This window comes from Quercus robur, chromosome 2 (assembly GCF_932294415.1).
Source record: "Quercus robur chromosome 2, dhQueRobu3.1, whole genome shotgun sequence".
NCBI lineage: Eukaryota > Viridiplantae > Streptophyta > Magnoliopsida > Fagales > Fagaceae > Quercus > Quercus robur.
In genome coordinates, this window is record NC_065535.1 from 16,278,694 (window position 1) to 16,294,363 (window position 15,670).

The 15,670-nt window shown below is 34.5% G+C and overlaps 2 protein-coding genes across 3 annotated transcripts; one reads left to right on the forward strand and one right to left on the reverse strand.

The window, feature by feature from the left end:
• The first annotated feature begins 276 nt into the window (after positions 1-276).
• LOC126712630 (uncharacterized) lies at positions 277-3,851 on the forward strand. Its single transcript, XM_050412035.1, has 5 exons — positions 277-551; positions 651-993; positions 1,783-2,054; positions 2,265-2,461; positions 3,051-3,851. Exons 1-5 carry the CDS (start codon positions 362-364, stop codon positions 3,471-3,473), a joined length of 1,425 nt encoding a protein of 474 aa, XP_050267992.1. The 5' UTR covers positions 277-361; the 3' UTR covers positions 3,474-3,851.
• Positions 3,852-4,970: 1,119 nt separating this feature from the next.
• LOC126712631 (AT-hook motif nuclear-localized protein 10) lies at positions 4,971-13,299 on the reverse strand. 2 transcript variants are annotated; one of them, XM_050412036.1, is made up of 6 exons: positions 13,118-13,299; positions 11,951-12,586; positions 10,818-10,870; positions 7,029-7,160; positions 6,093-6,254; positions 4,971-5,604 (listed from the first exon to the last, which is right to left on the reverse strand). In XM_050412036.1, the coding sequence occupies exons 2-6, from the start codon at positions 12,543-12,545 to the stop codon at positions 5,365-5,367; spliced, it is 1,182 nt and encodes a 393-aa protein (XP_050267993.1). In that variant the 5' UTR covers positions 12,546-12,586; positions 13,118-13,299; the 3' UTR covers positions 4,971-5,364. The 2 variants fall into 2 exon arrangements, with proteins under 2 accessions (XP_050267993.1, XP_050267994.1); XM_050412037.1 differs by lacking the exon at positions 13,118-13,299 and having other exon boundaries at positions 11,951-12,890.
• Between the last annotated feature and the right edge of the window lie 2,371 nt (positions 13,300-15,670).

The window sequence follows — 15,670 nt, forward strand, 5'->3', positions numbered from 1 at the left end:
TTTTTTTTTTTTTTTTTTTTACCAGTGCCTTTTGCACTGTTTATGGGACATGAACAATGCCAATATGCATATTTACACAGTAATTTTTTTATTATTATCAATTTTCAACAAAATAAACGGTATTTAAACGTAAAATTAAATCTTAATTCTCACGAGATGGTAACTCTACAAAATCCTAATTCCTAATCCATACACCGCCAGCACATCAGATCAAATTCTGATTTGTCATAATATGGGCCAGTCTACATTCACCATTTGAGTCTCGAGTGAATTTAAAACAGTTGCAGCTGCAAGAGAGAAGAGAGAGAGAGGAAGAAGAAAAAAAAGTCAGAGAAAACCTCCCCAAAAAAAAAAAAAAAAAATGCACTTAAGCGAGAACGAAGGAATAGAGGGAAACACCTTCGTGGTGACCGGAGGGCTTGGATTCGTAGGCTCCGCTCTCTGCTTGGAGCTCGTCAGAAGAGGGGCCAGCCAGGTCCGAGCCTTTGATCTCCGAACCACCTCCCCTTGGTCCCAACACCTCAAAAACAACGGCGTCCGCTGTGTCCAAGGTAATAATATTAGATAATTTTTTTTTTTCTTTCTGGGTTTTGACTTTTGAGTTTGTTTTCATAGGACAATTTTGGTAAATGGGAATTATTGGTTGGTAGGTGATATTGCACGGAAGAAAGATGTTGAGAAAGTGGTACGAGGTTCGGATTGTGTGTTCCACTTGGCCTCGTACGGAATGTCGGGGAAAGAAATGCTCCAGTTCGGTCGTGTCGACGAGGTTAACATAAATGGGACTTGTCATGTGTTGGATGCTTGTCTTGACTATGGGATCAAAAGGCTTGTTTATGTCAGTACCCACAATGTTGTTTTCGGAGGAAACGAGATTGTCAATGGGAATGAGGCCTTGCCTTATTTCCCAATTGATCAACATGTTGATTCCTATGGACGCAGTAAATCTATTGCTGAACAGTTGGTTCTAAAGAGCAATGGTCGTCCTTTTAAGTGAGTTCTTTTTTTCTTTTTCTTTTTTTAGGTTCAAACATCCTTTCAATTTTTGTTGTTTGTAATTTCATATCTCTAATATTTTGCTTCATTTGGATATGGGATTTCAATTTATTAGTTTAAATGAGTTGAATAGTCTATGAAATGATTTTTTTTTTTTCGCATGGATGAAATTTATGGATGAATTTGAGCTTTATTAGTATGTGATTTGAAATGATTTGGGGTAAAATGTCATTTCTTCAAAATCATAAATTCACAGGTGTTGTTGTTCGAGCTTTATTTATATCAAACAGTTGATACTTGCAATTGTTCTTCAAATCCCTTAACTTTAAATCCTCAAATACAAACGCAACAAAAGGTATCAATCTTGTCATTCCTATGCAGTTTCTTTATAGGCAAATGGATGGAAATTGAACTTGGACCATATTTCAGGGATGAAAAATGAATATAAAACTTTTTTTTGAAAATTTTCTATCTTTAATTCCTTGATGGAAGCCTAAGAGTTATTGTGCTGGAGGTATGGTTTATTTGTTGTACATATTAAAATCTGGCATGGCATGAGACCCCCTTTCAAATCGATATTCATGAGCATGCTTCTGTGATGATTATATCAACTGATATGGCTGTGAGTATATTTGTAGGAAAGAAAATATGGGAATAAATGAAGAGAATATGAATTGCCTCACTGCAATATTATGTGATGTTGGTTACCAATTGTGGCTCCTTTTTTTAATTAAGTTTGAACTTTGTATCTGAATTGTGGGTTTTCCACTTTTCCATGATATACAGGAATAAGGATGGCAATTGTCTTTATACCTGTGCAGTTCGTCCAGCTGCTATTTATGGACCAGGTGAAGAAAGACACCTGCCAAGGATAGTATCCACAGCTAAGTTAGGTCTGATGCCATTTAAAATTGGTAAAGCAAGTGTAAAAACGGACTGGATTTATGTCGATAACCTGGTTCTTGCACTAATATTGGCAAGCATGGGACTGTTGGATGACATTCCTGGAAAAGAAAAACGTCCAGTAGCTGCTGGCCAGCCATACTTTGTATCTGATGGTAAAGATCCAATTATAATTTCAAAGTTGTATTTCTATTTCCCTCCAATCTCTGAACTAGTTCTAGCGGTAGTGAAGTGCTTTATCGTTGAGGCATTTCTAATAAATTGGAAATTTTAGAAAAATTATTTGAACTGCGCCTGAATTTTCTTAGACGATGAGAATAATGCTTAAACTGTGACAGGAAGAACTAACTAAACTGTTTTTACAGGGTCTCCAGTCAATACTTTTGAATTCATCCGGCCTCTGCTTAGAAGCTTGGATTATGACCTGCCAAAAGCTTCCTTAGCTGTTCCCCATGCACTTCTTTTGGGAAAGTTTTTTTCGGTGATCTATACAATCTTGTATCCATGGTTGAATCAGTGGTGGCTTCCTCAACCACCCCTCCTTCCTGCTGAAGTATACAAGGTTCACTGTATCTTCATTGCTGAATATAATTCACGTTCATATATGGGTTCATATATGTGCATAGTCATCAGGCAACTAGTCTCCAATTCATTGTATCATGCTTCTCAAGGAAAAGGATGTTTTGCCTGCATTATGAAGTTTTTTTTTAGTTACATGTTGGTTTACTTTTTTCTGAGGTCTGACCTTTCTGGAGTCCACAATGCATCTTTTGCTGCCCATGTAGATACATGTTAAATAATGGTGCTTCTCCACATTCTTGCCAAGTGATCCAGGAATTTGCCTTTGATTTTTTTTTTTTTTTTTTTTTTCCAACCAAGAGGTCAATATAGAAAGTAGCATAATGCATTTTGCTACCATAATTAAGATGGCCAGCAATGTATGCTAATCTTTTAGGCTAAATCATTGATGAATGGACTGCTTTTCAACGTTGATAATTTATATTGTTATTCTTGATCAAAATTATCACTGCAAGGATATCATTAAGGTCCCTTCCTTTTCGTTTAATAATATGGATGGATTTCTGTAGTGTGCCTATTTACGTTATGGTGAATACCATGTCATATTTGCTGAATTTGTCACCTATTGACAGGTTGGTGTGACCCATTACTTCTCTTTCCTTAAAGCAAAGGAGGAGCTGGGCTATGTTCCAATGGTAACCCCTCGAGAGGGCATGGCTGAAACCATCTCTTACTGGCAGGAGAAGAAAAGGAAATCTCTGGATGGGCCTACGATATATGCATGGCTATTCTGCGTCGTTGGAATGAGCATGGTATTCTGTGCTGCTTATGTACCTGTGCCACTCTTCACAGCTATTGGTCTTTTCTTCTTCCGGTCCATGAGGGTAGTAAGGATGGTATTTCTTGTATCTACTGCATTACATATTGGTGAGGCTATATATGCATGGCACCTGGCAAAAAGGGTGGATCCTGCTAATAGAAGAGGATGGTTTTGGCAGACTCTTGCTCTCGGGATCTTTTCATTGCGTTTTCTGTTGAAGAGAGCAAGGAAATAAAGGGACGCTCCCTTTATGTGTGTTCATCTATAGTTGTAGAAGATGTTCCCTTGATTTAAAGATGATGAAAACAAATGTGATTCTCTCATGTTTCTGAAGAGAAATGGAAAGAAATATCATTTCTTATTGTTAGAAGGAAAATAAGGGGCTTCACGGGAGGTAAAAATGGTGAAGGGAGCAGTTTGCAGATCATGTTAAAGAAGGATAGCAGTTAGCACTCTAAAGATTTAAATGCCAGCACCACCAAGACTCAGTCATAGCATGGGTGATACCTCTGTCTATTCCCTTGAAATAATAATAATAATCTGTAGCAACAAAAAATAATGATAATAGTAATGCCATTATTCGTGCATAAAGTAATGAATTCTATTTTGCTCCCTCCCATCTCAAGACCCGATTGTGGCATCATTTGATTATGGGTACGTTTGGGAACTTTAGATATTTGTACATACTCGAATGTGTACCAAAATTAAGCAAGTTTATGGTCTCTCACAACTCCCAAAATCCAAAAAATGTTCTTGGTGAATTTTCTCTATGTTTGGATGGAGGGAGATGAGAAGAGAGGTAAGGAGAGGAGAATAGAATATGATAAGTTGTACTAGATTTTAGTATATTCATCTACTCCCTTCTCCATTTCTCTCCCTCCATCCCTCTTTGTTCCAAACATGCCCTTACTGAAAAATACGAAACACCATGGAATGTAGGCATTTAGTTTTGTAATACGTGTGCCTTACATTGCCTTTATAGGCTCAATGCTTAACATGTGCCAGTGACCGAAATATGCTGCAGCCTGCATTCCATGATGAATTCTCAATGCCACATGCCAAAAGTCACGCCAATGGTGAACCTGCAACTACTAAATGCCGCACAATCATGCAACTCTTGCCATGCTTCATATTAGTTTAGGGGCAATGTTAACATTTCACAGTCGTCAAAATTTTTTTTAACTCAACTTATACTTCTTGGTTTTCAACTTACACTTCTTGGTGTTTGTTTCCAAAAGAGACATCTAAAGTTCAAATCTTGCATCTCTCAATCATCCCCAAGCAAAAACAAAAAAAAACAAAAAAACAAAACAAAACAATGGCAATACATCTGGGTAAAATGGTCCCAAAAATGTTGGTTTTTCAAGTAATTGATAATAGATTAATAGTTTACAATTGAATAATTTGCTGCTTAATCCACCAGAACAAAAAACAATTATTTTCCTAATTTCTATAGGAAACTAAATGGAGTTCTAAATTAAGTGGAGACTGCTCCTGTTTTTGTTGATGTAATTCTTCTTGAGTAAACACCTTAATCTTGATAAGTAGCTTTTGTTTTTCCAGTTTCGGTTTTGAATAAAAAGTTTACTGCTTTCCATCAAAAAGAAAAAAGAAAAAAGATGGAAACTGGTATTTAAAAAGAAAAATAAAATGGAGGCATCCCCCTATCCAAAACAAAAGGTATGAAAGAAAAAGCATAGTCCATGCTAAATACAGAGAATCAGAGAGAAAATTGATACAATATTTAGCCATGATCAATTGCAAAACAAAGGGAAACTCCGGTATATTTGATGGGCGACAGCAACAAACTACAGTAAGCCAACAAATGACAAGCTAAAACACCATCTCAATCTAGAAATTCCTAAACGCACAAGCTCCTCTCTAATTCCTAGCTTACAACCTCAAAGTGCATAGGGCACCTCTCACTAGCTGGTTGGTACTTTTCAGCTGGCAATGGCCAATGAAGTCAAACAAAGAAAGCATTCTATAGTCCTTATTCTACTCACCTACACAAAAGGCCTGAGTTACAAATGGTCTAGTACGACTTAAAAAATAGATAGAAACACAACATTAGAGCCCATGCCTACAACACAAATCAGTGAAAAGACTCCAAGTTACAAGGGGTTTTACTTCCATGCCATGCTAGACATGCCCTGCGGGTTACTGTTATTGCAAGCTCCAGTGCTATGGTTAAGTGGGCTACCAGGTCCGCCCGAGGATTCGCTAAGAGTTCCACGTGATGGTGGGCTGCTGGCCCCTGTATGCCCACCTCCAGGGCCAAGCTTTGATGGGGCATTCAAAGGCTCCATATGGTTTGCTGACTTTGATTCCTTCCGACCATCTGTGATGAAACTCCCCACGACCACCTGCCATGGGATAGGTCAATATTCTCGGTTCGATTAGATTAGAAGACATAATATGCTTAAAGAACCAACAGCACAGAGAGAGAGAGAGAGGGGACTCTAAATATTTCTCTATCATGGATATCATATAATTGAACAGAACATGAGGATTCTTGAAAAAAAAGAAGTAAAGTTACTAAAATCTTACCAAATTTAAAAGAAAAGTTTCCGACAAAGAAAAATTTATAATTCACAATGTTTTGATCCACGTATATTCTGGGAATCTTCAACATAGTTTTAACTCAACTATTTTTTTTTTTTTTTAATACATAACTCAACTATTATTGATTGTATACAAATCAACCCAAATATTATTGGTGTATCAGAAAATTTGCAAAAATAAGATAAAAAACATTAGGCACCATGCAAATAGGTTTCAAAAATACATTCTACAACTGAAAATTTAAAATAACATAAATTTCACACACAAGAAAAAAGAAAAAATAAAGCACCTGAATAGGGGTTGCAGCTGTAAGAAGGCCAGCCACACCACCGCCTAATACACGTCCATCTGGACCAGATAAAGACACACTTAAACCCCCAGTTCTGCTCCGCTGACCACCATTTTCAGTTAGCAGGAATGAACCAGAAAGGGACAGAATTTCGAATCGCCCCTGCATATTAAGGAAAAAGAAAAGAAAAAAGAGAGAGCATGAAAATCAAGAGCTAGCCAAGCAAGGTTCACATGTAGCCATAAACATAGCATGAGCCCAAATCCATATCATAGCTGTCTATGATTGCAAATAGGCCATATAACTGCAGGGGCAAAATCCATGTGAAGCACTGAAGCTAAGCCAAGGCCAAGCGGCAAATAAGTCAAAAGATATATTCAACTTTTGACCAAAATGTACAGGTAAGTTGAACTCTATATTCACAACTGCACAAGTCAAAGTTGATTATTAGGATCCTTTTAACACCCCCACCCCGAAATCCCAAAACAAAAATAAACCCTCCTCTTGTGCTCTCTATTTACAATTAACAGTGTTCAAGAAATTCTTCATGTATGTTGAATGATTCCAATGCAATGGCTTTATTGCTCTTCTATTTTTTTTTAAGATTCTACCAGTTTACTATCTAATTCTTTTTTGCTTTCAAGTTTTCTTTTAAAGATTGGCTATGCCTTTATCTATATAGTATGATAAATTGCTACCAGGAAAAACATGCTTGGTTGTAGAAACAATGGGTTTGCTAGCATAACTGCTATAATAGATAAGTAACATCTTTCATGAATATCTCTTGATTGTCATGTCAATTCCAATGCAGTTACATACCCCAAAAATATTAAGATGCTTATAACACTTCCAATTATAGTTGGCATGTCTTAGAAATTGCAGTTTCTCCTCACTTAGAGGGAAGGTCAGAGAAAAGTTGTTAGCAATCTCACAAACCTCATAAGTTACAGTTCCACCAGATGTGGCTGGTTGGCGGAGAGTCACATTAGATATGGCTCCATTAGCTGACATAATGCAGACAGCCCTTGGGCCATTCTGAGAAAATGCCATAATTTTTGAGGATACATCCTGAAAACCAAAAACAAGTAACGTTGAATTGCCTGATGAACTTATTTTTCATATATATAATCATAAATCTTCAATTTGCAAGCACCATACCAAGTTGGAATATATAGAGCACAAGAAAGTCAAGACTTTCTGAAATGTACTACAAAATCCACTAAACTAGCAAGAGAATGTCAACTATCCATAAGAATCATATATCCTGAAACTTCCATTTCTGTTTTGCACTTAGCACTTATATGACGGAAACTTGTCAATGGGATCTGCCCATTATATCACAAACACCCCCCCCCCCCCCCACCCCCACCCCCACCACTCTTTTTTTTTTCTTTTTTTAATGTTAGGACTTCTTAAGTTGTAGGAAGGATAACTGATAATCGTCTTCTGAAGCAAATAAAAACCTTATGCTGGTTCTGGAATTAATAAAATTGGTCCTAACAAATTCTTCCTGAAATAGCAGCACTTAGATTTCTGACTCTTGATTATGAGTTTAGTATTTACCTACTATTTATGACAAGTCAACAAAAATTATTAATTCAAGTTTAAGCTTTGCTTAGTTGACCTCAAAGGATACGTATCACAGAAAAGATGTCACATCCAGGACAGAGTATGAAATGCTGGTAATTATGCTGCACAAACTTTAGAATTAGTAAGAATAATATACCCATTTCATACAGAAATCAGATTCAGACATTACATGGTATCTTGTTGAAGACTCCTAAAAATCATCTTCAATGCAGACCATCAATTATAAATCAAGTACCTCAAGTATAACAATGATGTTAGTAACTACTATATAAAATAATATTAAACTCAAAGCCCATTGTCATAAATATTTGAAAGGGTATAGATGTGGGCTTATTTGGCACAGTTTCGTAATTAGTACCAAATGACTTGTACCAGAGCCTTCTTCAGAACCCTTTTTATTTTTTGATAAATCTTCTTCAGAACCTTGTTTTATCAGCCGAAGGTGAATATTCTAGTAATACAACCATACAAGTGCCCTTTGCATTATTAGACTTTTTCTCAGACATTTTACTAAGGTTGTAAATCTACAGATCAGCCACCTAAAAGTATAATAACAAAGATTATGTCATGAAGAAAAATCAAATACTAACTTCTTGCAGATATAACATTGGAAGCAAACACTGCCAGACTATAGTTTTTTGCCATGTAATTATAATTATTTTTAAGGTATTTAATATTCAGATACCTTGGGGCCAACACTCACTTGTACACATGGGTTCAAGTCACACCTTTTTTAAATCGTAGATTTCTAAGAGATATGACGGTTAAAGAAACACTATCGTCCATATCATTATTAAATAATAACTGCTTTCCACATCAACTTACCTACTTCATGGGAGCATATCACCTGCAATTAATGGATATGCAATTTCTGCATATCACCGACTAAGCAAACTGAGATGTCAATACCAACCAAACAACCCAGCCTCTATAGCTCCACTGGTTTCAAAGATGCAGCCGCTACTTTCTCTACAAACCAGTGCCAGCAGCCCATTATTTTTCCTTTCCTCCTCATAGATCCCCATTGTGGTCATTTGGCTTGTCATAGAGACTGAGGTTGTTTGGCTACAGAAAAGTAGCAATATTTGGGATTTGACACCTTAACTTGCTGAAATGAATACAACACCAAATGATATGCGTGATGTTTATGAACAGTCTAGCACTAACGGCATTTGTAGAATAGCAAAAGACTAGTTTTGAGAGCTTGAAGGGATTTGTTCTAAAACAGAAAGAGTGGAAAGTGCTTAATTGGACCGGTGATGGGGTGAGAAGGATACGACAGTTTTTTCCCCTCTCTCTCCCTCTCTAAATGTTTTATTTGTTTTTCAAGGAGAAGAGACTCTCTCAAAATGTTAAGATAGTTGTGAATCTAACGAATAAGAGAGAGGAAAAATGCAATTTATTAGGTAAGCTAAGATGGAAAGCAATATATATTTAATAATGATGTGGACAATAGTGTTTCTTTAAACACCATATCTCTTACAAATCTACCATTTAATAAATGTGTAACTTGAACCCATCTCATATATAAGATACCTAAGTCATAATTCAACACTCCTACCCCACATCATTAGGGCCCCATTTGGTAATGGTGTTTAAACAACGAACCTGTTGTTTAAACACCACAATACGTATTTCCACACACTTTTTCACCCACACGTATATTCACAAAACTTAAACAACGTTACTAGAAATCTCTTACCAAACAAGCCCTAGATATCTGCGGAAGCTATATCTACAAAACTATAAAGTCAGATAAGTTTTATTTTGTACAGCCTTTCATAAAGGCAAAATGAAACATAGAAACTCAACAAACTGAAATTGCATTATCCTTAAGTAATATAAGGTATTAGGCATCCAGTTTTTCTTTCTTGCATTTCCTTCAATTTTAGGTATTTAGATATAGCAAATTGTTTCATAGTTGCACAGAAATACCATTAGGCTAACATTTAACAGTTTTGCATATTCATTATCTAACAGCCCAGGCAGTGCAGGTAACAGCTTCAAGCACACTTAAGCGCACAGGCTTCTTGGAGCCTAGGAGCAAAGAGCTTGATTGAAGTAAAGTGCACTTTTTAAAATACAATATATAATAAACTCTAATAAATAAATTTATTGCATACAATTAAAAAAAATTTATAAATTCAAATAGTAAATGTATTTTTACCTAATAACTAAAATAGATATTAAAATTTTTATATAGTAAATTTGAAAACAATTATCAATGGACAATTCGATAATAATTTAGTCGTAGAAAGTTTAAATACTGTCTTTTACATAATCCTCTTGTGCTTATTAGAAGAATCATAAGTGTGATAACTATGATCAAAAGAAGTATATGGTTCAATCAAAATATTTGCAAAAGGCACAAGAATAATAAATTAGAGTGGTTAGTGTCTATTGATATGTATACATTTTTTGTGTAAGTCAGCAGCTTAAGAATAGTGTTCTATAATAAATTAATAGTCCACGTCATTTCCTTCAAGTTTGAGCAATTAATTTTAATGATTCATATATTTATTAACCCAAAAAAAACGCTTATTCAAAAATTTCCGGAAAAGCGTGCCTAAGGCGCGCTTTATTAAGTGAACTTTGCTTTGACCAAGTGAAGCGCGAAGACATTAGGGCTTTGAGCTTTAAGCACATTTAAGCGCGCTTCATTAAGTGAGCTTTGCCTAAGGCGCGCTTCATTAAATGAGCTTTGCTTTGACCAAGCGAAGCGCGTAGACATTAGGGCTTTGAGCTTTAAGCGCATTTAAGCACGCTTTTAACAACATTGAGTCCAACTAAACAATAAACACGTTACTAAATTTGCATATAACTTGTTTGTTCAAATAAATAAAGCCTTCATCTACATAAAGTAAAGGAACTCTACAACTCTCATTGATTACATAAAGTAAAGGAACTCTACAACTCTCATTGATTACAGCATCCATGCTGTAATTAAGATGACTGAGCAACTAGAAGAAACATCTCACTATGCATGCACAGTCATTTACGTAGAGCAGAATAGCAGCTAAGATATAAAAATGATTACACTTGAAACCAAATATCAGCAATGTTCAAGTGCAAAATAAAAACGTAAAGAAAAGATATATATGGTCAATAGGAAATAATTAAAAAGGACAAACAGACCTCTCCAGCCTTCACGGTGATAACATGAGGTGTAAACCCAACACCTGCTGATCCTGCAAGCAGAAACCTCCATTTAAGATACTTGTTATGATAAAGTAACTTACAGGCCAATAGCACATTGAAACTACATTTCCATTAGAAGGTAATAAAGATTGATTCAAATACAGTGCATGACAGAACCCATTAGACATGCATTCCTACTATCTTTTCTGTTTTTGTTTTTGGTTGACATAGAAATTTTTTATTTAAATATGAAGGGTCATCTTCATTTTTTCCTTGATCTTTTTCAAATGTTTTTAGTTTGGAGGGGAAAGTGCTGGGGAAGTGTACTTGCTTATGTGAAAAAAATTCTTCTGTATCATCAAAGGAAAAAAAAAAAAAATTGGAGATAGAAAGTTTAAATTGACCTCAATATTTATGTAGTCATAAAATAGAGAACATTTTTTAAAACAGTTAGAAGAAAGTGTATTGATGTGATACAAAAACAATTCACAGAAAATATTGGAATTAAAAAACATTTGTTCTTTGAATATTAAAACTCACTATTATATGTCCCATTACAGTAGTTACAAAAATAACAGGAAAATGAAGAATCAAGAAAATTCTGATAGCCAAGAGTGCCAAAGAAAAAAAAAATAGCAAAGAGGGACATATATGTAATTTTGGCAATTAAGAATCTAACATCAGGTCGAACAGGTCCCCAGGTTCCAGCATAACTACATTATCTTCCTATTCTTTTAAGCAGAGTCATCAGCATACATACACATCACCTATATATCCCTTTATTATTATCAACACCAACCATTTCATTCCCTGTCAGAAACCCCAAACTAAACAAAACCCCATACCGCTGAGAATAAAAAGAAAGAAAACCAAAACCAAAAATAAATAAAAATATAAAAACACTCCGGGGAATCAATTTAAGGATGAGAACAAGTCAAAACTACTATTGTCTTTAAAAACCAAACATGTCAAATATTCCAATCGGGGCCACGTGAAAGACAAAATAAACTGCAAAAACAACCCAAACACACACTGTACATGACAACAACATAAAAGAAAAAAACCCAGTAAAGCTTTAAACTTTAAAAAGCAAACCCAGATATAGATTCAAAAAAAAAAAAATTAAGTACCCAAAGCTTCCAATTGGTGCTTCTTGCTACTAGAACCAGGCGGTCTGCCCCTAGCTTTCTTGAACGAAGTGGGTGGCGCTGATCCTCCAGAAGGAAGCGATGTTGGAGCCGAAGGAGGAGGAGTTGGAGCTGGATGAGGAGATGAAAACCCACCTCCACCACTTGACTGAGTCTGAGCTACAGGTACGGGCTGAGCCGTAGGAGTGAGACCCAAAGCCATAGAGCCATCTGGGCCATACTTTCTGGGTCTCCCTCTTTTCCTCTTAGCTTGCTCGCCGCCACTCATACTTCCCATATTCACATTCACATTCACAGCCCCACCACCACTTCCACCATCAAGCTGGTAAGTCGGTGATGTTGCTACTGCTGCTGTTGCTGTCGTCGTAGCAGCTGTGGCGTTTGTTGCGGCGGAGATGGGCTTGTAAACGGCGTTGCCGTCGGAACTAAAACCCAAGCGCATGTTCTGAACCAGCGGCTGTGCCGGCGGCGGCGACGACGACTGTTGCTGTTGTTGATGTTGTTGTTGTTGTTGTTGAAGTGCACCGACGTTAAATGGCTCTCTACTTGTCATCACTCCTGTCTCTGATCCTGACATTTTTTTTTTTTTTTTACTGATTTCTCATAAAATCACAAACCCTGCAATTTTTTTTTTTTTCACACATTAAAATTCTACATTTTAACCTATAAAGAAAGGAACTTTAAAAACCTTGCAAAATTCATTAGGGTCATTAAGAACCCTAAAGATGAAAAATTTTACAGTGAGAATAGAAAGATTCACACTTGTGTTTAAGTGAGTGAGTAAAAGCAGTGATGAGTGGGTTTTAAACTTTGAAGTGAGTTTGGAATCAAATCTTTTTGGCTGAAATCTAGTGAAAGTGTACAAACAAACAATAAAACCCTAAATTACTTCAAAAAACTTAGTTTGAGAGAGTGAAGGAAAAAAAAAAAATTTCTTAAATTTCAAGATGGGATCAATAAAAAAAAAATTATTATTATTAAAGATTAAAACCGAAAATAAAATGAACAATATGAAAATAAATTGAAAAAATAAAAAAATAAAAAATAAAAATAAAAACTATTTTCGAAATTCAGAGATAAAGCATGTCGAAAAATACAATGAAAATTAAAGAAAACCATAAAATATCAGAAAAAATTGCTGGGACTTACCAATAATTCAGAAAAAAAATAGCAGAGGAGGCTGAAAATTAGAAGAGGAGGAATTCTAGGGTTTTTGGAACGAAAACGCAGAGGAACTCCAGAGGGCTTTTTCTAAGAAATGCGAGAATTGTGAAATTTATTTATATTTTATTTTCTTTCTCCTTTTTAATAAATAATAAATAAATTTTGTATTTTGGGGTTTTCCACTTTTTAGTGCCTTGCTTCTCACGGGGAAGCCTTTAATAAAAAATTAAATTAAAAAAAAAAAGACAGGTAAAAAGCATTCCTAATTTGCTTTTGTACCAAAAAAAATATATATATTATTTTTTTCAAACGCTTTCATTACTCTTTCTTTTCTTTTTTTCAAATTTTATTACTTACTATATATCAAGTATTTATTTTTTTACTCGCTTTAATACTATACCACGTGTTTGAAATAGGTAAAATATCTTGATAAGGATTGTGTGTCATGAATAGAAGGCGAGTATCTTAATTTTCTTTACTTGCGGTATTGTGTGAAAATGGTTTGTGTCAATTTTGTATTTTCTCTCTTATTCTTTTCACACTTTTTTTTAAAAAAATCTTCATTATAACTCCAATTATAATAATAATTATTCTGTCTATTTGTAGTTGTACAGTTGTTGGCTTTGTGATTTGTTGATTATTTTTGTTCAAGTTTTCTAAATTTTTTTTTTTTTTAAGAAAAAATTAAAGATCTTTTGGTTATCAAGCTGAGGTTGGTGATGGGTAGTTGGTCCATAAAGGAATAAACAGTAGTAAACAAGTAAGGAATTGAAGACCCAAGATTTATATTGACTTATTAATATCCTAGCATATGCCTTTTTACTTGGATTAGATATCTAGATCCATCTATTTTATACTTGCCTTTGCAATGCAATGCTAGCATCTACTAGGCTTTGAAAATCTTGTCATCCCCTCATGTTCCTCAATACAAGATTAACTTGAACCCCACGGCACCTAGTTTACTCCACTCTATCCTGTCCATTGTACTATACTTTTATGCCAATGAGCTAAAGCCTGAAGGAAATACTATTGTATATATTAAAAAATAAATAAACATTCTTGAATAGTTTATCCATTATTGGATAGATAAGGCTTATAAAATATGTTTTATTTGTAAATTTTCAATTATTCAGCAAGAAGGGAAAAAAAAGTGTAAATGTTCAATTTTAATTACCTATATCATGCATTAACCAAAATTTGCAGACAAAAAAACTCTTCTTCTTACCCAAAAAAACACACACACACAAAATAAAATTGACTAATGCTTAAGATTTATGGTTAGAAATTTAGAATATACTCAACAACTTAACTAAATTCTTACTCATATTTTAACTGAACATCTACTTTTCTATTTTGGCTGAAACCGAATCAAAACCAACAAACCATGTTGACCAACCTAGTCACCCAAACAAAACCCACAACTAAAACCATGAAGGACAATCGCCAATTACTATAAATGGTCATTGTCGTACCTATAAAAAACCATGAGTAGACTCGCAGAATTCTTACTCAAAGCCAACAACATCTCATTCCATGAACACACTCTAGCCAACACATCATCTCAACCTCTAGTAACCAGAAGCATTGGATTGAGCTACTATGATCCACCTAACTCAATAATGAAGCAAACCAAGCAGAGAGAGAGAGAGAGAGAGATTGGTAAGAGAATTATTAGATATTTCCGGATTACAACCGACCTAGTATTCCATACCAATAGAAATAAATTATTTAATACAAAAATATGACATAAGCTTAAAAAGTCATGTGAAAAAAAAAAAATTTTGTATTACGTCACTTGCTTTTATTGTTAACGTGTATCATGTGCTTATATTCCAAAAATATCTAATAATTTTTATGGGTAGAAAGCAAAAAATACCTAATAATTATTTTCCTATTAACACACATCTTGATGTTTTAATATTATAATCTATATGAGTGTGAAAGTGAAACAAATTATTCAACCACTCAGTCAAAATATTCTATATAAATAAATAAATGCATACGTATACATAGATATAATTTGATAAAACAATACATAGACGTAGAGAGGGGGGAGGGGATGGGTGGTTATAGAATACTACTCCATTAAAGACTCAATATCTAACTAAACTTTTGAGCACTATGGCCTACACCGTGACCAACAGACCAGGTAATGTACTCTGGTTATATAATATATTATAAATTTGGTTTAAAACACTAGTATTACTATTTTTGTGTATATTCTAATAAGTATTACTGTTTACTAAATATATACATACATATATATATATATATATATATCTATATCTAACTAAACTTCAAAGCCTTACCTAAAAGGAACACAATAGTAACAAGGTAAATAACTTTCTCATATTAGGTTTCAAGTTTTTGATATGATCAATTAAAGTCTTAAACATACAGTATGAAATAAATTCAATTTGAATCTATGTTCATCTTTGTTATTCATTTTTATTATTTTTAACAATAATGAGGTAAACAACTTTCTCATAAGTGTCGATTATAACATATGTGATCTTCCATTAATTAGTAAAAGAATGA

Excerpts from the sequence above, each read along its gene's own strand:
- LOC126712631 (XM_050412036.1), bottom strand. The coding sequence starts at position 12,545 with ATGTCAGGATCAGAGACAGGAGTGATGACAAGTAGAGAGCCATTTAAC. Across the intron at positions 7,161-10,817 it reads TCACCGTGAAGGCTGGAGAG|GATGTATCCTCAAAAATTAT; the intron begins GTCTGTTTGTCC and ends TTTGGTTTTCAG. Across the intron at positions 5,605-6,092 it reads CAGCTGCAACCCCTATTCAG|GTGGTCGTGGGGAGTTTCAT; the intron begins GTGCTTTATTTT and ends ATCCCATGGCAG.
- LOC126712630 (XM_050412035.1), top strand. The coding sequence starts at position 362 with ATGCACTTAAGCGAGAACGAAGGAATAGAGGGAAACACCTTCGTGGTG. Across the intron at positions 552-650 it reads CGGCGTCCGCTGTGTCCAAG|GTGATATTGCACGGAAGAAA; the intron begins GTAATAATATTA and ends ATTGGTTGGTAG. Across the intron at positions 2,055-2,264 it reads GCCATACTTTGTATCTGATG|GGTCTCCAGTCAATACTTTT; the intron begins GTAAAGATCCAA and ends CTGTTTTTACAG.